Source organism: Empidonax traillii, unplaced genomic scaffold (genome assembly GCF_003031625.1).
Source record: "Empidonax traillii isolate 1590-97213 ecotype Southwest subspecies unplaced genomic scaffold, ASM303162v1 scaffold204:size1584377, whole genome shotgun sequence".
Taxonomy (NCBI): domain Eukaryota; kingdom Metazoa; phylum Chordata; class Aves; order Passeriformes; family Tyrannidae; genus Empidonax; species Empidonax traillii.
Window position 1 is genome coordinate 1,148,799 of NW_020955397.1, and position 21,726 is coordinate 1,170,524.

The 21,726-nt window shown below is 49.5% G+C and overlaps 1 protein-coding gene across 5 annotated transcripts in view; it reads left to right on the top strand.

The window, feature by feature from the left end:
* Window positions 1-14: 14 nt before the first annotated feature.
* Window positions 15-21,726, top strand: part of VAV2 (vav guanine nucleotide exchange factor 2) — a 126,242-nt gene continuing 104,530 nt past the window's right edge. For all 5 annotated transcript variants that reach the window (XM_027887146.1, XM_027887142.1, XM_027887143.1 and 2 more), the window contains exon 1: window positions 15-650. In XM_027887146.1, coding sequence (XP_027742947.1) covers window positions 447-650 — 204 coding nt within the window. In that variant the 5' untranslated portion in view covers window positions 15-446. The remainder of the gene's footprint in view (window positions 651-21,726) is intronic.

Below are 21,726 nucleotides of genomic sequence, written 5' to 3' on the forward strand. Positions count from 1 at the left end.
CTCGCACCCACGGCGGGTCCCCCGCTCGGCCGCGCAGGTGGGGTTCCTCGGCGGCGCAAGTTTCCCCAGGGCAAAGGGGAAGGAGTTGAGCGAGGGCGGCCCCGCCGTGCCCGGTGTCCGTCCGTCCGTCCGTCCGTCCCCGGCTTTGTTCCCGGAGGATGCGGCGCGCCTAACCCCGGCCGAAGCGGTGGGGCCGCAGCGGGGGCAGGGGCAGCCCTCCGCCGGAAAACTCCGCGCCGCCCTCCTTCCTCCTCCTCCTCTTCCTCCTCCTCCGAGCCCCGGCGCGGAGTGATGCTCTCCGGGGCGGCGGGCGGCGATGGAGCGGGGCGGTAGCGCGGAGCCGCGGTGCAGAGCGGCCCCTGGGGCAGCCGCCCGCGGCCCCTGAGCGCCGGGAGGAGGAGGAGGAGGAGGAGAAGGAAGGCCGGGTGAGTGAGCAAACCGCGGCCATGGAGGAGTGGCGGCAGTGCGGCCGCTGGCTCATCGACTGCAAAGTTTTGCCCCCGAACCACCGGGTGGTCTGGCCCTCGGCGGTGGTCTTCGACCTGGCGCAGGCGCTGCGGGACGGGGTGCTGCTCTGCCAGCTGCTCCACAACCTCTCCCCCGGCTCCATCGACCTCAAGGACATCAACTTCAGGCCTCAGATGTCCCAGGTAGGAGGGGACCCGATGGAGGGAGGGGTGGGCGGCTGGGGGACCCCCACGAGCACGCCCTGCCCTGGGTTCCTGGATGCTCTCGCACAACTTGGTGGGATGTGTGAATGGGATGGAATGCGTGGAAGACCGTCTGCTTCAGTCCCCCCCAGATGCCTGGCAGCCCCCCCGGGCTTTATCCCCCCCGGTTTCTCACCGGTCGTGCCCCGGGGCCGGGGGGCAGCATCAGCCGCGGCCGCCCGGGAAGGGCTCCGGGGCGGGGAGAGCACACCCCGGGAAAGAGGGAAACATCCCCTTCTGTTTACAGTCATGGCGAAACAAAAGCAAATAATAGGGCTCAAGTGGAGGAGATAGGATTATTCGGGGTTTTTGTGGAGGCGCTGGTTCGTCTGGGATGTGCGGGAGGAGCGAGCGCCGGGACAAAACTTTGGCTGGGAAGATCGTAAGGAAAATAAATGAATAAATTATAGAAACACGCAAACCCTGGTGCTCTGCAAGCCTGCCCCGACCCCGGCCGGGCAGGGACCGCGGCCATGTGGTGTCCGACCCGCCGTGCTCCCCCTTCCGGTGTCGGGGCTCCCGGAGCCGCATCCCCGCGGAGCCGCAGCTGCTCCGGGCCAGGGGGGTGATGGAGGACTCGGATCAGCGACCCCAGCTGCGCCCCGGCCCCGCTGCCTGCCCCGCTCTCCGATTTGGGAAATTTAAAAGGGCTCCTTCCATGGAAGTGTTTCCACTTTCTGGTGGGTTTGGTGGAAGGAGGCTTTTAAATGAATAGGGGAAAAAGAAAAAAAAAAAAAATCAGCTCAGGTTGTTTTGGGTCTAAATGTTCTGCTTATGTTTTTTTTGCAAGCTGAGCTGTAGGTATTTGCATGAGAATCGGGAAGTGAAATCGATTGGAAACAAATGAAATGGGGCTCTCTGCCCTACCCGGCTGTGTTGACAAGTTCATGGTAAACTGTTATCTTTTATTTTTGATCAACAACAGGTTTTGGGGGGTGAAATGGAAGGGAAACTTCCTGGTAGTGAGGGCATAGGAGACTCCGTTGAACTTTACCGAAGCCTTCAAAGATAAATAGTGTAAAATACCAACACGAGTTCTGTTCATGTGCTGTGTAAGCACGCTGCTCGTCTGGCAAGTGCCTTTCCCTTCTTCTGCTGGAGTTTTTTGTTTGTCCCCATCACCCAGCAAGACATAACCTCGTGTGCTGGGGGAGCTGCTGTGGCTGAGGACAGCCAGGAGCTCTGATATTTGGAGCCCCTCTTTGGGGGGCAAAGGGTGTTTTGCTGTGAGGGATGTCACCGCTCGCTTGTGGAATCAGAGACCTTGATCCTGCAAAGCACAGGAGTGGGAATCCCCAGCTGTGTGGTGAAACCAGCCTGTGTCAGCTCTGGTGCTGTCTCAGAGTAAATAACAACACGTCCTGATGCCTCTTCCCAGGGTGGAACAATGCTGTGAGATTTCCTCTTGGCTTTCCAGGCTACAAACTGATCAAACTCTCTTCCGCTCAGACCGATGTTTCCAAATATAAACTGTCCTAAGGAGCTGTAGGTGTGGGGGACTAGAGCTCTCCCAGAACGTGCTGAGAATGGCATGCTATGATCTATTTTTTTTCTTTTAAGGAAATACTATAATCCTACAAACTTAATTTTTGGTGAGATATTTGCCCTGTGGGGAGTTGAGAACAGGTTTAAAGATGTGGCACTTGGGGGCATGGTTTAGTGGTGGACTTGGCAGTGTTAGGTTAATGGTTGGACTGGATGATCTAAGGATTTTTTTTCCAACCTAAACTATGATTCTGTGGGAGCTGTGACGTAGGGAGAGTCCCAGGGGAGAGTCTTGAGAGGAGGCTCTTGCTGAGGCAGGTGTTGCTGGTTTGAGGGGAGAGTTTACAGCCCTGCTGTCTGTAATGAAATTGCTTTCTGCTTACCCCACCTGGCTGCTTTCCCAGCTTTAGGAGAGGTGTGAGGGGAACTGGCTGATTGGGGTGGCTTTGGTGGTCCCCTCTGCAAGAACCTGGTAATCAGAGGGGAGCAGCACAAAGCTGAGCCCACGGGATGTGCAGAGCCCGGTGTGGGACTGGATGCTCTGGTAAGGCTCAGCTGATGCTTGTCCTTGGCGAGGATGAGACCCAAATCAATGTCAAATCAGACTTTATACTTGATGTGCTTGGTGCTTCTCTGGCAATTCCTGAATTTGGGAATCTGGCTTCTTCTCCAGGGTGGCTAAAAGCATCTCCTGCTGCGCTGGCAGCCCGGAGAGGTGGGAGGGATGAAGGGATCTGAGCCCAAAACCACGATGGGGACGAACATCCCTGGGGTGCCCCAGCCCTGCTGTGGCTCTCGGTGCTCAGCTCAGCCTCTCCAGGCCAAATTTCAGAGGAAAAATGTAGGAACCCATCTTTGTCACACGGCTGTGATGTGTTCCGACACTGGGTAGGGATGTGCAAGACAGAGCGCGCCTAGGAACTTCAGAGGTTGTTTTTGATGATAAATGCACATTTTACCTGGCTGGCTGGGCTGGCTAACCAGCTGTCTGCCTCGCTACAGAGGTTATTCCTTTTATTAATCAGTTAAAATGCCAGGGGACAAGACACTTGTGCTAGACTTGAAACACCCAGTAATATTCTGTCATCCACCTTTCTCGGTGAATTAAGTGGGGCTGTGCAGGTGTGTAATGAGAAACAGATTTCTGCCCGAGGTGAGCAGCGTTTCAAAAGCCAGAGGTGAAATCACAGCGCTCTGCAGAGAAACGCTTTAAGATCCAGACACTTGTGTGTTATTTTTTCTTTAATCCCTTTCCATGCTGATTTGTTGTTCCTTGCAGCTGTTGAAGGTGGGCTGTGAGGTGAGGTTGGAGCGTTGGCAGCGCTGCAGGGCTGGTGGGGAGGCTGCAGGGACTGGTGTTCTTGTTGTGGAGGGATGAACTGGTGTCCCTGTCCTAAAACCTCCCCCTGGTTGTTCAGCAGAGAAGCCAGGCTGGTGAAATGGCCAGGCTGGCCACACAGCAATAGTTTAATACATGGTGCTTAATTAAATAAATGAGGCAAATCGCCCCCGTTAGGTTGCAGTATCAAATTTGCATTATTTTCATGCTCAATTCCAGTGCTTGGGGGTCCCTGGCAGGATGGGATGACCCAAAGCTACTGAACCTCCACAGTGGCCGACAAAATAAACAGGAAAAACCGTCTTAAAGCCCAGTTCCCTTCTGAGAGTCAGTGGACGTGAGGCCAGTTTTGATGAGCCTGGAGTAAAACTTGATTTCTGCTAATTGCTTTTGCTGTACAGGCTGTTTCTGGAGAGTTGGGAAGTGGGATGAACATACTTGCCCTTGGTACTTATTGATCAGTATGTCTGTTACCATGATTGGATTTTGGGGGGTGGAATTCAAGGTGGTTCGCCAGCCAACTGCAAGAGTGTGATGCAAAGGACATTTGCATTTGCAAGTGGGAGCTGATGTGGGACCCTTTAGGCTTGTATTCCCTGTCCTCTGTGCACAACTCTGAGCACAGTGTTTCCCTGAACCCCACTCCACTCCTCTCCCCATTCCCCTTACCTGGCACAAATTTCCAGTTCTCTGCCACTGTGGTGCAGCTGCTCTTGCATCCCAAGCTACTCTTGTAAGATGGAGATCTCAGAGCTTTGGAGTTGCATCAGTAATTGGGTTTGGATCATAATTTTGTTAAGTGTCTGGTCAAATACAAATTAAATGACCCGTCACTCGTGTTTCAGCATTGTGAGGTGTAAAAAAAAAATGTGCAACGAAAAGATTGCACGTTTGGGTGAGGTTGATATTTGGTGGTGTGAGTTTTGAGTTTTGTGGAGTTTTTCTTTTTCCTTCTTATTTTCTCCTTTTTTGTTTGTTTGTTGTTTTGTTTTGGTTTTGTTTGTTTGGTGTTTTGTTTTGTTTGTGGTTTTCTGTTTTGTTTTTTTTTTGTTTTGTTTTGTTTTGCGGTTGCCTTAGGTAAAAATTAATCCTTCCTGACAGGGACTTGGATGTGTACTGAGGTGGGCAGGGAAGCTCAAGTGAGCCCTGCTGCAGTGTGCTGCTTCTCAGGTAGGTCTCTGGGCAGAGACCTCATGGGATCAGCTGCGCTGGACATCTCTGCACATGGTGGGGGTTGATCAGGAATTATCTCTGATGCTGGAACACCTGGGAGCTGGAGCTCTTGCAGTGTGCCAGGTCACTGTCCTTTCTCTGGTGGTTAATTCCCCTGGCGTCTGGAAGATATGGTTCAACCTCTTGGCACTTCCCACTGCCCCATGCTGGCTGTCCAAACGTGCTGTTGCAGTGTTACCTTCTGTAACATTGACATTCCTCCATGCATTGAGAGGTGGGAATTGGTCCCTACATCAGAGCCATTCTAGGGCTTGATCAGGTGATTTAACATCAAGACTCCCATTGATATCATGTTGCTTTCACCCTCCCTCCAAGCTTGGTCTGGACACTGCTAAATATATATATATTTTTTTTCCTGCTTCAGAACCTCCTGGATTCTTGAGATGAAGCAGCCACAGATTTAACCAGATTTGTATTTGTGTGTGCACAGGCTCTAAGTTAGCAGTAATGGCCAGCTCATTAAGGATTCTTATTCTGAAGCATATTGACATCTCTCTAGAGATAATCCATCTCGGTCTGCAGCGCCTGGAGGTTCTATTAGGGCTCTTGAGACTGATGAGACACAGCAAACGTAATTGGAGCGATGGCTTGGCTGCCCACTTCTCTGTTTTGCTCCTATTAAGGAACCACGCAGACAACTGGCTCCCAGGATTGATGGGTGTGACGCCCTACACCTGACTGAGCTGTCAGATGGCTCCATGCCTGGTGGTTCCTCTCGAAGGTGGCATTAATTTGCCATCAAAATCCTACTTACTGGTGATGTAGGCGCTCATCAGCTGTGACAACAGGGAGCAGGTGGTCTCGTAGCCCCCTGCCTCCCCCAGGTATATGGGGGATGAAGGCACCTTGGTGTGTTTGGTACTGGTAATTATTCACAAGGCTTTGGGACTTTTAACGTGCCAGTTGAAGGCTTTGTAGCTGCAATGCTTGTAATTGCTTCCATATGTCGTGATAGTAGTTAAATATAATTCAGTATTATCAGAGCTGACTGGGTGCTTGGGTTGTTTGAGCAACGTCTGTGTAGCGACTCTGATTTACCCTGCTCAGGTCCTCCGGCTTTTTTATTTACTCTCTGTTTCTTGAAATTGAGTTCTGTTCCAAAAAAAAAAAGGCTGTAAAAAATGGCCTCATTACATATCCCTGTTTACTGTGTCTCAGTGACTTCCCGTTTGGATGTGCTGAGCTCTTACAAAGGGGAAAAAAGGTGCTCTGTGTGTAGGGCCGAGCTCGTGAGCTCCTTGCAAATGGGAACCGCTTCCAGTCTTCCTTCCCAGCCCCGCTTCGTGCCTCCTGCATGTCAAGTAGACCCCTAAAACCTTGTGTTAGCCAGAGGTAGTACCCTCTTTTCTGCTGTTTGAGGTTGCAAGATCTGACTGAACCTGCAGCTGGAGGCTCATATGTATTCTGGTGGGGCAGAAGAAGGCAGAAAGTGTTCGATGGATCCTGTGGGCTGTGCCAAACAGCATGAAAAGCAGTGAAAACTCTTCTTTCCCCCTCTCCTTAAATGATTGATGAGAGTTAAATACCTGCATTAAATACCTACCAGGAACTGGCTCTTGAATGAATGGATGCCTTTAAAACCACAAAGCCCCCCCCAAAAAACAGTCCATTTGGTCGTTTTTCAAGTTGGGACTGGGTCTTGGAAGCTGCCTTCTCTCTCAACAGCATGTTGATGAGCTGTAAAAAATGCTTGGCTTGTCCATCCTCCTTGGTGGGGATCCCTGGTGCTGGATGTTCCGCCAGGAACACGGGGTACCTTCCTGCCTGCTCAGTCCAGGGACAAACAGCTGGATCTTGGGCAGTGGCATTTGTGATGCTCAGCTGCTGTGGCTGGGTTTCAGCAGGGCTGTTGGGTGTGAGGGATTAGGGCTGCAGGAGTGTAGACTGGATTGTGTGGGAGGGCTGAGCATCACCACCTCAGCCGTGCCTGGCAGGATGCGACCCACCACCCTGTCGTGGGTGTGGGAGTCCCTGTGCCTTGAACCCTTCCCTTTCTTCAGCTCCTCTGTAGCCAGAAGGGACCTGATTTTTGGCAGTGACAGAAATGTTGCTTCAGACTGACCTGAGGGCAAATTTTTGATCTGTTTCTTTGTTGCCTCTTAAAGAGACAAACCTTTTTTTCCAGCATTTGAGCTTTTTTCCTTTCTCCATTTGATTCCCCTCAAGCCCATGTTTAGAAGTCTATCAAATAATGCTCATCCCATAAATCCCAGCAGCCTGGGCTGGGGGTTCTCAGGGCAGAGCTGGACTGGGAGCACAGATTTAGGGTGCAGTGTGAATGAGGGGGTAGAGGGCTGCTGCACTGCAATATGCCAGGTGTGCATATTGAGGTGGGGAGGATTGGATGGTGGAGGCTGGTAAGTACAGTGAACTTGGCAACACCTCTGGGAGGTGAAGATTATCTCTGCTTTGATTTTTAAAGCATGGATTCATGGATCCACCTCCTTTGAGCTCCTCAGTAGCTTTCCTTTTTTCTTTTTTCCTTTTTTCTTTTTTTTCCCCTCCCCTTCTCTTGACATCAGTCAGATCCCTTGGACTCTCAGTGATCTTAAAATGGTCCGGTGGCTGCTCTCCCAGCAGCAGCACAGCTTCCCAGAGCTCTGGTCCCACCCAAAGGCTTGCTCAGTGCCCATCAGGGTGACCTGCTCTCCTGTTAATGCCGGGTCCATCTGTCTGCCCAGCTGTCTGTGCATCATCCCAGCACCCCTGGGGCTCACCGGTGCTGGCCCCAGGCAAAGCCTGGCCTTGTCCCTGCTGCTGCCAACCTGAGTGAGTCACCCCCAGCTCTCCTGTCAGAATGAGCCCCAGGGCACGAGTTTGGGCACAGGGTGACTCCTGTGCTACTTTACAGCAGCTGCCCAGGTTCACCTGCCACTCCTACCTTGTATCCTGCTTATCCTTAGCTGTGTGCCCTTGATGTTCCTTTTAAAGGAGGGGGAAGGACCTTCTTTTTCAGGGCAGCCATTAATCACAGTCCACATTTGACAGCGTCAAACTCGGCGTTAATGAAATTACTTTTCTCAAAGTTGTATCTCCCCTTCAAGAAAAAGCCCGGAAAAAGGTCTGTTTCTAATAAAACTGGCTTTTCCTCCCCCCCCCTTCATGTTTTCTTTGGTTGCAGCTCAGGGCTGTGCTTCACCCGATGATACAACTCGGATGCGGCCGCTCCTTCTCTCTCCACCCTCTGGGATGGCTCCGAGCCTCCTGTGTTTCCAGGGGATGGACAAGGCAGGGCTGGGCTCTCCTGGCTGCTTTTTGGTGCAGGTGGAGGTTGCCAAACCAGGCAGCAAAGTACAGAGTTTTATGTGTAACAAAACTGCTGCTGCCCAGGTGTCCCGTACCTCGGCTCTGTCGGTGACTTTGCAGCTGCTGAGCTCTGTGGCTTGTTCTCGGTACACGGAGTGTTTTGTGGCTGCTTGGGGGGGGGTGTTTGACTGGGATCCTGTTCTGAAATAGCTCAGCCCTGTTGAGTGCTGCCCATGTTGATGGTAAGTTTTAGCTAGGATGCCCTAATCTGAAAGGCTTTCCTGGGGTGTAATGGGTGATTGGACCCCAAGAGCAGTAGTTTGGCCATCAGATTCCCCAGCCTGTCTAACACACCCTGCAGAACAGGTTTTTGAACCCTTTTCTGAAGACCCCAAAGAGTTGTCTGTCCTCACACCCTGATGTGAGGGCTGGATGAAGGATGTGCCTCCCATTGTCCCTCTTCCTCCCAGCAGGGGTTGCTTGGGCAGCAGGAGGTAATGCGAAATCTATTCTTGTTTTGTAACCCCTGGGCCTGCCCTGTCTGGACAGCGAGGATTCAACTGAAGGTCCTCCTTTGCCTCCTTGGAAGGCCACCAGCCTGAGTCATATCCTGACTCTCTCTGCCCATTTGGCTCCTGAGTGCTGTGATCCAGTGAACTCCCCTGTCAGGGGACTCTGTAGCATTGCCTGTGGTACAGATCTCGTGGTAAATCAGCAAATTTTATTTGCTGTGCTGCTGCTTGACTTCTCAGGATTGGATTTCCCAGGCTTTGCTGGACCTGGGGAACATGTCCCACCTTGCACACCCTTGTCAGGAGTGGCATCACTCCATGTTCTCTCCCAGACCACACCACTGACCAGGTGATGAACCTGGTTTGGCACAGGGAGGTGCTACTTGGCTGCCTTTGGATGTGATGCAAGTGGTGAGATTGGGAGGGATTTGTGCCTCCCTGGGATGTCCCAGTCCTCTGTTTCGCAGGAGCTTCGTTCCATGCCCTGGCTCCTTGGGGGACCATGGAGCAGCTGCCTGTGCCTGCCCCCACTGGGGCCTTGGTTTGGCCCCCAAACCATCAGGGTTTGGTAAAGGGGGAGAGGGGAAGGTTAAAAGGTTCCCACAGAGGAAATTTGCTCTTTCTCTTCCAGCATACGCTTCAGTACTGGTAGAAGGGGGGAGTAAATTGGCCCTTTTATAGCATTCATATCTTTTGTTGTGTTTTATAGTGGTTTACAGCTAAATGGAACATCTGGTATTTGAAGGGGGCTGAGGAGGGAACAGAGGAGTCTTGTGGATGAGGAAGGGGAGGAGCGGGAGAAGTGATTTGTGTTTACTGCTGCAAACACAGAATTATCTGTGAAATCCACTGAACTCATGGGCATGACGAGGGCATCCAGTGCATGGAAAACAAATGTGCACCCAAGCTGGGAGGGTGGCAGAGCTGTGGCTTCACAAATCCTGCGGATGGGACGCGCTCCTCCATCCCCGTGGGAAAGCCCCAAGGCCGTGCCTTGCACTGGACTCTTCACCATGTCCTTGCCGAGCACCTGCCCCTGCTCTGCTCTGGGGGAAGGTGTGCTGCATTCACTGTTTCTGCTTTCTAGGATGAGCTGTTTGGCTCCTTTGGGTTTATCAGGTGCTTTGAATGCTCACAGCTGGGCTGGGAGCGTTCAAGTTCATGGGAGGATACAGATTTTCCCTAAAGCAGATCCCTGTTCCTGGGAGGTTGGGCTTGTCTCTGTGGCAGAAGCAACAAGAATAGGAGATAGATATGTGGTGGTATAAATGCTTTTATATATATATGTATATATAATATAGGGTAGAGATAGATGTGTAAAACGTGTACATGTATTTATATATAAACAAAATCATGTTTCTTTAAGAGCTGGAGTGTGTTAAACACTGGAAATCCCGGGCTGAGTGGCATGTCCCCAGGACAGGAAATGTGTGCAGCATTGGGACGGGCTTGTGTGCACATCGAGCCCCTCTGTGTTTATGGGAAGCACTTTCTCACGTGAGTGATCTTCCAAGAAAGTTGCCTTGGAGAGTGGAGAAGGAAAAAAAAAAAAAGTCTTTTTCTCCCATGGCTGTGGGAGAATTGTGACTTTAAACAGAAAATAAAACAGAAACTTTCCTAGTAAACTCAGTATGTTCCTCTGAAGAGTTTATACCTTTTTTTTTCTCTCTACTGCTGCTGCTGCTGCAGGGTTTGGGGCTGTTTTCTGGGAAATGCTGCTGGAGCAGCAGCTGTTCAGCACAGCATGTCTATGGGCTCAGCCTCTGGCCTTGGTGAACTGGCCCTGGGGCTCCCCTCAGTGCCCCTCTGTCAGCAGATGCTCGATCTGCACGTTGCAAATGGCTTTGTGATGGTCATCTGGCCCCAGACCAACTGATGCTGGGCAGAATCCACCAGGTCCTTTGGGGATGACAAACCTCTGGGTTTTTGGGGACTGGGTGTTATCACGGTGCTGGTGTTAGCCTGCATCTTCTACCCCTCAGGTGGGGAGATGTGCAAACTTGCAGGTGGATGTGTGTGGGGGGGTCTTTTAACAAAATTATCAGTTTTCAAGCAACAAAACAGACCTAAGGACTTCATATTGCCAAGTGACCAGGAGCATGGAACCAGCTAGCTCAGCAGCAACCATTCCAGGAGGAAAGCTGGGCCTGCCCAGCTCCAGGCTCCTTCTAAAAGTCTGGATTTTTCAGTGTGAGGTTGCAGGACAGGATGAGTGAGTGTTGCATTGTGGTTTGCTGACCTGCTTGGACTGTGCTGGACTGATCTGTGTTGGGAGCTGCTATTCCCAGGGAGGCAGACCACGATTCATGGAGCATCTCACTGCATGGGTCATCTTCTGTTTGTGAAACCAGCTGGAGATGGTATTACTCTGCCCTGTGGGTGTTCAGGTTGCAGTGCTGAGGGCAGGATGCTGGGAGAGCCTCACAGATCTGGTGTCTCACTTCAGCCCTTTTCTCATTCATCAGTCGAGTTTTGGGCTCTCCAGGGGTTGGGATGTTCACGCTGATGGAGGTGTGAGGACATTTCCAAGGGACTTCCCAGGTTTAATTGGTGCCGCTCCCACCAGCTTTGACCACCTTCTGCTTGATGCAATCAGTGTCTCCCTGGTGAGAACTTCACCTGAGATAACAGCAAACCTGGGCAGAAGTCCTGGGCTGTGGGCAGCAAAACCTGTTCCTTGGGACACAATTGGAGGCTGTGGCCAGGGAGGAGGGGAGTGATGCTTCCCTGATACCACAGCAGACCTTTTGCTGGAAGCTTTTACAGCCTCAGCATGTTCAGGTGCACGTCTCCAAGCTTGGAGAACACCTAAACATTTTTTTTTCTCAGAGGTGACAAAGGTTAGAAGTGAATTTCCCTCATGTTGACAGCTCTGCTATCTCGGGAAGGGTAATGAGGGAGCTTTAATGAAGCTACAGTATCTGCTTGAGAGTGTGGGGTTTCAGCCAGGTTGTTGCACGAAGCATTTCTAATTAGGAGAGATTTAATTCCAGATTTTTGTCACTCCCCCCCCCCTTCCCTCTTAATTATATTTGCTAACGTGTTTAACAGCTTTCCCTTCAGAAAAGAACAATTTATTCAAAGGTCATAAATAGATTCTGGCATTAATTACTCCAGGAGTCACACTGGGCTGCTCTGGAGAAAGCAACTCCGTGGGGAATGCTAAACCTTTCGCAGTTGGATTTATCTGTGGTTGAAATGACTTTGTTTGCACACACACCCCAACAAAGACACCCCTAAAAAAAAAAAAAAAAAAAGGTTATTGCATCCATATTTGTGCCCAGTTGAAAACCCACGGGCATCTTGTAGCTAATTTCCCTGAGTTTTTGGAACAAGCCTGTAAATCACATCGTCTCCCTTGATCTCTCCATCTTTGTTTTGTGAGGTTTGGGGGTATTTTTTTGTCAATTAGTTTTGGATCCCATCGTTGCTCTGGATGCTGTGCAGGAGCAGGGGGAGCAAAGCCTGGCCACTTTGCTGGATGTGCTGCTGTCAGGGACCACTGGCCACAGTGGCAGAAGGATGGGGCTGAGCTGTTCCCCCCCCCCCAAACCTTATCCGGGTGCCCAGATTAGGTTAATAGTTTTTGTAACCTCCAGATTCTGGAGCGGCTGTAACATCTGTTCCAAGTGATAATAAAGCAGTGCTGAGGGGGAATTAGCATACAGCTGCTGGGGTGGGTGAGAGCCTCTATAGAAAAATAAATGAATTTATTGATGGAAGATGAAGCCTCATTGCATTTTCATAGTTCCTGGTAATTTTGGCAGTGTGGGCAAAATCTGTTCCTTTGCAATGGGAAAGGACAGGGCTGTGATGTGGGACTCTGATGTGCATTTGGGACTTGAGTGTCCTTTGTTTTATTGTTTCAGCCCTCACTCAAAGCCAAGAGTACTTTTTCTGGCTTTAGGTTCTTTTTGGGTCTTTCTCTGGCATGGTTAAATCTGCCTATTCCTGGGTGGAGCTGGGCTGGATGTGTGTGTGGTTGAATATTTATTACCTCTGGAGAGATAGCTCTGCTTTTCTGGCAACCTGACCTAGTGGGTGGCATCCCTGTACATCATGGAGGGATTGGAACTAGGAAATAGGATGGAAGGAACCTTAAATTTAAGCCATTCTGTGATTCCTGGAGGCAAAGAGGAGCAGTGGATGCTCAGGGTGGAGCTGGGAGGGCGAGAGCACTCCAGGGAAGGGATCTCTGGTGAGACCAGTGGGTATGTGGTACCCAAACTGGACATGATGCCTCATCCCAACCTACAGAGCATCTGTGGGATGTTCATAAAGGTCTTTTTTCTTTGTAACTTGGCTCTCACTGGGGTCAGCAGGAGATGCTGGTCTGCGTTGGCGCTGCCAGGGTGTGTTCACCTGTTGATGATCACTCTCCATCCCTCATCAGCTCCAGGGATCAGGATCCCACTCACCCTCTGCCTCCCCTGGGCAGGTGTCTGACCCACAGCTCTGTGTCACCAAGTATTCTATCACTTCTCCTTCCCTGGTGTTTTTCCTGGAGTCCTGGGATGTGCCAGTTAAATTTTTCCTTCTGGGAAGACAGACAAACAGGAGTGGAAGCTGTTGCTTTCAGTGCATTGGGGAAATACATAAGAACGTGATTGAAGTGTTCTCTGAAGCCTCATAGACTTGAAAGCGAATTTAAAATAGCCAAGTTTTAAAATTTATAAAGCAGAATGATTAGTGACTAGAGAGGAGGTGATATTCTGGATTCCCCTCCTTGTCAAATAATAAAAAGAAAAAAATAGAACCAAAACCAACCCACACTCGGCTTTGGGCTCCACCAGCAAGAACTGAGTGAATAGTATTATCTGTTATATGCTTGGAGAAAAATGATCTTAAGCAAGGTTAAACATCTGATTTATCTGGGTATGAATGAAAGGAGTGGGAGTAAAACTTCAAGAGGTGTAAAGCAGCCTCATGATTCCACAGGAGTGGAGAGGAACTTGCTGAAGATGAAACTGTGTGTTTGTGTGGATATTCAGCCTCCTGAACCAGGGCAGAGGGAAGGACTAATCCCCTGTAGCCACAAGGTTTCTTAAGGTCTGATCCTGGGGAATAAAGAGAATAAAGTGTGTTTCTCTGAGCACTGCTCTTGTGTAGGCTTGGAAGTGCTCAAATCTCCTTTCTGATTCCACCCCCCCCCACTCTCCCCCTTTTGATTTGGAGGTTTTTTTGAGAGACATCTCTTCTAATAACAGTGTCATGGTGTGAAGATCCTGTATAATACAGACAAGGCATCAGGTAGCGTTATCACTCCATGGAAACCCGTTATTCAGGCAAGCAGGGCTGTTATTACCTGGCTCTGGTGGTGCTGGGGCAGGAGGAGCCGCTCTGACAGAGCACTGAAAGAAACCTGCAGACAAAAAGGGGGTATTTAACTTGTCTCTGTGCTCGGGGTAGCTTAATAACTGCTCGGTTTTGTCTTTGTCACATTAGTAGCCAGGCTTTGTCATGTATTTAAGTGCTGAAGAATCAACTCGGAACTTCTCTTCCCTCCGCCCACTTAGTGTTCTACTTGAAAATTGGGGGGGGGGGGGGGGGGGGGGGGGGAAAGCCTTTTGGCTCTGGCTGACCATCCCACCCTGGGGCTGTGCAACACTTGCTGGCTCGTTTATTTCTTTGAGGTTTGACTTTTTTTGGTGTTCATTTGGCTTAAGACACATTTTCAGCTTCCCAGCTCCCACCCCTCTCTCTCCTTGGCTCTGGCATCCTCACATGGAGCTCCATGAGATCCCAGGAGAAGGGAGCTGATGTGCAGCCCCCGGGTTCGTGTCTCTGCTGCAGCTCCAGACGCTCTCCCTGGGTGTTTTGGCATCCCTGGGTGTTTTGGCATCGTTATTCCTGCTGTTCTTTGGGAAAAAAAACTGTTGCGGAACTTTTCTGTGGGTGGCTTAAAAAAACCAAACAACTGCTGGATTTTGACAATTCTGTGGGCTTAAGGCAACTGTTAAAAAAAGAGACAGCGGTAGGTTATTGCTGTGGGGTGTGTGTGTGCTGTGGGCTGCTTCCAGACCCTGGTTCTGCTGGAATCTCCTTTAGCAGTTGACATGAATACTCAAAAAAGTCCCTCAGACAGTTAGATGTTGTTATTTGTGTTGCTTTTTGGGTTATTTTTCCGTTGCTCGTGAATTCACAGGTCCAAGCTCCACTTGGTACCGCGCCCTTTGCAAACAGAGATCCTAATCCTGGGCAAAGGTTATCCAGATAATCTGGGAATAAATACAGAGCACTGAGATCTCATTCTACCCGAGAAGAACCACTGGGCAGCTGGAGAGGAGGTTCTGGCTACTAGAAGAGAGCTGAGCTGGATTTCTCAGCCCTCCAAAGGGTTTATGAGCGTATCTGGGACTGGTTTGGTCCGTGGGGAACGCTGACCTGGTGTGAGACCTTAGAGCTTCTCACGGAGGAAATAGTGTTGTTAAAGAATGAAGTGGCACAAGGTCAGACCAGTAATTTGCAGGTGCTGTGTGACTGTCCCTCCTTGCTCAGGTTTTGGGGATGCTGACCAGAGGGAGCACTGCTGTTTTCCAGGGAGCTTGGGCTGTCCATGGCTAAACACGAGCAGAGGGCCGTTCTCAGTTCTCATGTCATTTGTAGCTTCATGATGTGGACTGTGGGAGGTGGGGAAGGAGGATGCAATCCCAGAGATTGTGTAACCACGAGCTCCTTCTCTGTGGATACAGACGAGTGGTTGACCAGACTCTGTCTGGGGTAGGAAGCAGCTGAAAGCTGGTGTGGAGGAGAGACAAAAGTTCACAAGTTGAGTGTCTGAGTTAGACCAGAAGCTCGATACCAGGGGAGAGCTGAGGTGGCTGGAAACAAAAACTGGAGCTGCAGTTGCTTTCCAGATCGTGGCGTCACTTTTATTTGATGTTCCTTGGATTATTCAAGGCAACGTGAAGAAAATTTTTTGGGATTGAAGGGGTTTGTGCTGGGGAGTGGAGGAGAACTGAAACCTCAAATTAAACCTCTTTGATCCCTTCTGCCAAGCAGGGGAATGACGCATCAGTGTGTGCAGGGCCGGGCACTCCAAGGGGCTCAGCTGTCTGTGGGGTCTTGGTCTGTGCCCCAAAACACACACTTGGTGATTTGGGGGGAGCCACCACGGGCTGGCTTGATGTGGTCTACCTGTGCATTTCAGTTACAAACGCAGATGTGGAAAAGCTTTGTTTCCTGGAAGGCTCCATTAATCATCCAACAGCAAGGGAGGCTGTGCAATGCCTTGGCTTCCCTACCCTCTCCCGGGACGTGAGCCCTTTGCCAGATGTCCATCAGACAGATGTTGGTCACTCCTCAAGTCCTGGAGAGGGAATACTGTTCGTGGTAGAGTTTGCTCCAGGAAAAGTCTGTCTGCTTCTTGAGTGCAACCAGAAGTGATGGGTCATGATGACTTTATATGACATGTTATTTTTGCTCCCCTCCCTGAGGCACTCAGCAGCTGGAAAGCCTTTCCCCATGGAGCTGGGGGAAGCACTGCTTTGAATAAGAGCTTTTTGCATTGAAAGCTACACCTTAGGAAAGATGTTTTATTTCCCTTGGTGTTTATGGCCCTGTAAAATAGTGTGGAGCCTTCATATTTTTTTTTTTTTCCTTTGCATAGCCTTGATTGCATTATGCAGAGGAGCAATTTATTCCTAACAGCTCAGCCTAATACATGCCACAGCCATTTTCACAGGAGCCAGACTTGTCTTAATGTTTGCTGTATGACTTTTTAAATGTATCATGCTGGCTCCTAAGCCAGTGTTTTTAATAACTTCTGCTTGGGGCTGCACAGAACTGAGTATACATCAGGCTGACAAAAATCTGTGTGCTTGTCCTCGCACCTTAATTCTGTGCCTAAAAATTCTCCGTACGTTCTACGCTGTGTATGTGTTGGTGGAGGCAGTTGCTAAGAGAAAGGACTAATTTAAAGCAGAAGGAAGTTATATATGCAGCTGCAGTAGTAAAAATTGACTTCAGTTGGGTGGTATTTAGGAAATTAGAACGGGGATACTGACAGAAAAAAGGGGAAATGAAGAGAGTGTTTAACTGTGTGTTGACATTGTCTTAACTGTGTCAATAAAGTAACTTTAATTCATGGGTCACTGAGCTTTTTTTAGGGCTGCTGCCTGTTTAGACTTATCGATCCCCTCCCATTAAGCTCCGAGTATTGTCCTCTCATGTCCAGACAGTTTTCAGCCCATTAAAGCAGAGTGGGTGGCTTTGGAAGGAGATGGAGCTGAGCTGGGGAAAGAATTGGATGCTTCTGCCAGTCCCCCTCCTCACCCCTCTGGCTGAAATGCAGCCTTAATGGTCCAGCCCAACATGTCCCCGGGGCCTTATCTCCACCCTCAAATTGTACCAAATTAATTAGACTGGCACAGCAAAAACAATGCAACCTTCCCTGATGCTCCCTGCTCTGCGAATGCAATTACACTGTTACACAGAGTTTATTTTAGATATTCCAATTAGGAATGTACTGTCTGGTGTAACTGCTCCTGTCTGGCTGGTAAATACATCATTAAGTCCTGTTTCATGGAATCACAGACTGGGCTGGGTTGGAAGGGACCCTAAAGCTGATCTTGTTCCAACCCCCTGCCATGGGCAGGGACACCTTCCACTAGACCAGGTTGCTCCAGGGGAAATGCATATCCTGGGGAAATACCTGTGTTTGACTAGACCCAAGTCAGTGCAGGGATGGAGAGAGGCAGAGTCAGCTCCCAGAAATAACTGGATTTTCCCGTTGTCGCACAGTGAGACGTTCCAACTGAGTTTTCTTGTTTAAGTGGGTGTAAATCAGGGGTAGCTGCAGAATCACTGAAGTGTCGATGTTTGTTATTAATCCACACACTAAACTTTCCACTAAAGAATTGAACAGAGCATCATTAAAAAAATATTAAACCCCCCCCTCCAAATATGTTCTTCCATACTTTTTTTGTAGACTAAGATATATCCCTGCTGGTGTGTGTTTAATCCCTATTAGTCTGGCTCAGAAAAGAGGACTTGCCTCAAAAAAAAAAAAAAAATCTGAAGCCAGATCTGGAAGCTATTCAGTCGAAGCATGTAAGAGATTTTGGGAGGATTTCTAACCCCTTTGGCCTCAGGTGCCAGCTTTGGGTGCACCCCTGATGTGTTCCTGGAATAGATGAGTGTTATGAGCCGCCAGGAGTGGGATGTGGGTGTTAGATTAGAGGGTCCTGTTATCTCATTATACTCCCCAGTATTAATTTATATGAATATCCAGAGCCTTATTTCCCGTAATCACTGGGATCTGTTCTCAGTGGTGGTTTTTATGAGCTGGGGGCCTGACCTTTTTAAGCAGCTTTACAAATTAAGTAGCCAGTAGATTAATTTTCTGTAGCCTGTTTTCATCATGCAGAAGAGGAACTGCACTGCATTGCTGTGGCAGTAAATTTTGCCTTTGGAACTTGGGAGGGAAGGAAAAAATGTTTCAGATAAGGTAAAAGTCACATTCTCCGAGAGAGGTTTAAATAAATGGATCAGAAATGAAGCTCCCCTTGGTTTAATTCAGTTAAAGGCTCTCCTTGAAGTGGAGGTCAGGGATGAGGTTGTGCCCAAGCCCAGAGAGGTTTGGAGTCTGTGGCCAAAATTTGATGGTTGAAACTTTAAGAACCGCAGGAAGATCTTTAACTCATCGTGGTAACAAATCTTTTAATGCTTTAGGAAACTTTACAGACCAGAGTTAATTTTGGCTGGAGTCCCTCATTAAATTCCGCTTTGCAAAAATAACTTGAAATGGGAAGTAATTTCCTTTTTGCTGCACGTTTTCTTCCTGTGGTGTGAATTGGGATAATTAATCTGTGTTGGGCACGTGTAAGGCACGGCAGGGCACCTTGTGGAGAGCAACTTGTGGAGCTGGCTAGGACAGCTCTGCCTCTGCTGTGGCTCAGAGCATCCTTTCCACAACTGGAGATCCCTTTTAATTCAATGCCAGGACTGAGGGAGGATGGCTTTCCTTCTGCTTTCCACCTGGCTTTCATTACGGTGTTAGAGTGAATGGAATGATGCTTGATACTCTGTAGTAAGGAATTACACCTCTCTCTTCTCTCCACAAGGGCTAAAAACGCTTAATTGAAATCTTAAAGATAAAATAGAGGCTCTAATATTAAAAAAAAAAAAAAAAACAAAACAACCAACATCACAGTAATGCCAGCGGCCTCCTCATCCTTCCCCCTGATCGAATTTCACTCTGATTTTTATCTCCTGCATGTATTAAATATGCTGGTTAACCTTCAGATTTCCTGCCTCAGCCTCCCAAGCTTTGTGATACTCACAGTTACTCTTCAGTTAATTAAGTTCCTTGCAGTGTTGAAGAGGAGAGGAACTGATACCCTGAATGCAAATGGCCAAAGGCAGCACGAGGGGTTTAGGTAGTAAGAAAAATGTCTGTTCACGCCTGTGTTCGTGGATGGGTTTTCCTTTCCTCATACACTGAAATGGAGCTGGGATTGATATGAAAATGCCAAGTAGGATTTTGGGATGTGCTCTGAAACCTACTGAGGTCTGAAGGACTCATGGGAGGCCTGGGAGGGCCTGAGTACCCAGCTGTGGGTTCATCATTTGAAACACTTTCCGTTAGTGGGGGTAAAGTATAAAGCAGGGGAGGGGGATCCATCCCAGCTAGGCTGTCTCCACCCCCTCTTCCCTTTTCCATTTTAAAATGGGTGCTTTGTTGGCTGTTTTCTCCTGGGTATGGCTGATGGAGAGGTGATGTGGGATGGCAGGGGCTCTGCCAGACACACGGTGTGTCCCATCCGTGGCTCCAGCCTCATCTGTCTACCTTGCTTCTTTATAGCAACATCTGTCTTCCTGCCCTTGGTCCTGGATCTGAAACACAAGGACTAAAGCAGTTAAGCTATAAAACTTTTTATTTTTCCTTCCACTAAGACCTTTTTTTTTAATAACCCACACCAGTTTTCTGTGCCTTGCACCATTCTAGGCAGGCTGTCACCCTGCAGGCAGAGGTGCTCCCCACTCCCGCTGCTCCGTTTCAGGTTCATTCTGTGCAGGAGAAATTCGGAGCTGGAAAACCTGATGAGCCTCAGTTAAACTGCTGGGAGAAACACAAGCCCTTCCTGTTCTGCAGCTCACACTGTCTGCTCACAGCCTTGGTTCTTTCCAATACTGAAATGCAGCAAAACATTTATTATTTAAAGCCGAGGAGAAGAAGCTCCGAGCGACTCGGAGGGCCTCAGGGCTGCCTGTCCCTCCTCGGTCCCCAGGCACAGGCAGCCTCCAGACCATGACAAAGGCGCCCCAGGCCCCTTTTCCCAGCTCTACCAGCTTCTGGTTCAGCTCCTGCCACTGCCCATAGCGGGAGATACGATGCTCAACTCTTCCCCACGACGCTCAGAGGATCTGCTGCGCAGTGGGTGCTCCCTCCACAAGCAGGGTCTGGCTTGTAGATCCTGTAACACATGAGTTTTCCCTCAGAATTCCTCTTGGATGAGAGGGTTTGTGGGGCAGGTCTGTCTCTGTCTTTCCCTGCCTGCTCTTCCCTTGTGTCTGGAGGAGCAATGCCCAGGTTGGTTGGCCCAGGAGCACCCCACGACCCCATTTCTGCTGCTTTTGGGGGTGAAGAAGGTGCTGAGCTGCCCCAAGACAGCCCCATCTCTACCATAAGGAGCTGATGCAGTGCAGAGCCCCACGTGCTGCCACAGGCATCCAGAGACCTATTAAAAAACACATTCTGGGCTTAATCTTGTAAAAATGCAGCTTGATTTCATGTGCAGGTCTGCATCAGTTACCCGGGACGTGAGAAATAGTGTTCTGGCTTTAATTCCTTCTTTAGGAAGGAGCTGGAGGGTGTCTTTCAGCCTCATTACCTGGCATCATTAAGAGAACGTTCAGAGTGTTTGTTTTCTGTTTCTAAAAATGCCATCCAGGCCCCTGGTGTGACATTTGGGGGCTGTTTTTCACCAAACCCGCTGGCCTGGTTTCTAGCAAGGCTCTGTGTGTAGATGGCAGCCTGGGCAGCGTTCCAGGAAGGTGTAACACAGCCTGGGTGTCAAGGTGTCTGTCAGCAGCCGTCACCAGGAGTGGATTGTTTCCATCCTTTAGGATACAGAACTCTCTGCCAGCATCACCTCTGGGTCCTGTGGTGATCTGGAAGCTGAACTGTCGTCTCCAGAACTTGTCTGCAAGACAGGCTTCTGCAAATCTCGAAACAGCAGAAGCTTGCAGTTTTTCCAAGCTGTTCTTTCCTCCATCACCAAACTTAAAAGGTAAAAGCTGCACCAAAGGGCAGTGTTATAAATATTTCTCATGGCTGAGTATTTACTTTTCAGTGGTGGTTTCCCTCTGTGTAACGCACTGCTTGGGCTCAGTGGGATGAATGTGTTGGGTGTTCCTTCTGTTTGGCATTTCTGCCTCCTGGCAGGTTACCTGGCACGTCTCTCAGTGAGGAAAACACATTTAGTTGTAATTGCAGAGGCTTTCTGAGAGTGAAGTGAGCCTAATTGGAAGCGAGTCACCCAACATCATGACTGTATGCAGAAAAATTGTATCTACCCGTGATGGGTGAATAATGCAATGGCATCCATACAAGCTCTTCCCAGAAAAAATCTTCTGGATGTTGGAAGATTGCATGCTGGTGGTCTGATGGCAGAACTCATGAAATAAGATTTCTTGGGGTGTTTTAAGGCAGGAAAGCATAGGGTGCCTGCAGTGGGGCTGGTGGTGTGTGCACTGAAATGAGGATGCAGAGCTTGTCTCTTCAGCATTTGCATGGGGCTGCTTGGTTTTAGAGACAAAAATCAGCTGTGTGAATTCCTTGAATTAGCCCAGGCTTGCAGGCTGCTGCCTGGAGCGTCCTCCCTCAGGTCTGGACCAAATACTTGACGTGACAAGGCCTGATTCGCTGACTTGGCTGCTGGTGACTCATCTCAGAGATGCACTGTAGCTGTTCTCACCACTGCCCTGTCAAAAGTTCATCACGGTCCGATTCCCTGCGCCAGCCTGAGGAGCAGGGGAACAATGGCTGCTTGGAAAGTTCTCTGGAAGCGTGTCATTGCAGTGTAACTCTATATAGGGTTATGCAATTACTCATTTTCCTTAACAGCAGCTGAATGGTCTGTTATAATCTGATTGTCATGGTTCGGCTCAAAGTCCCGTCCTGGAGCTCTGGGTTGGCCAAAATGTTTTGAATTTTCTTTGCCCAAAACTCAGTGCGTGGGAAGGTATCCTGTTTCTT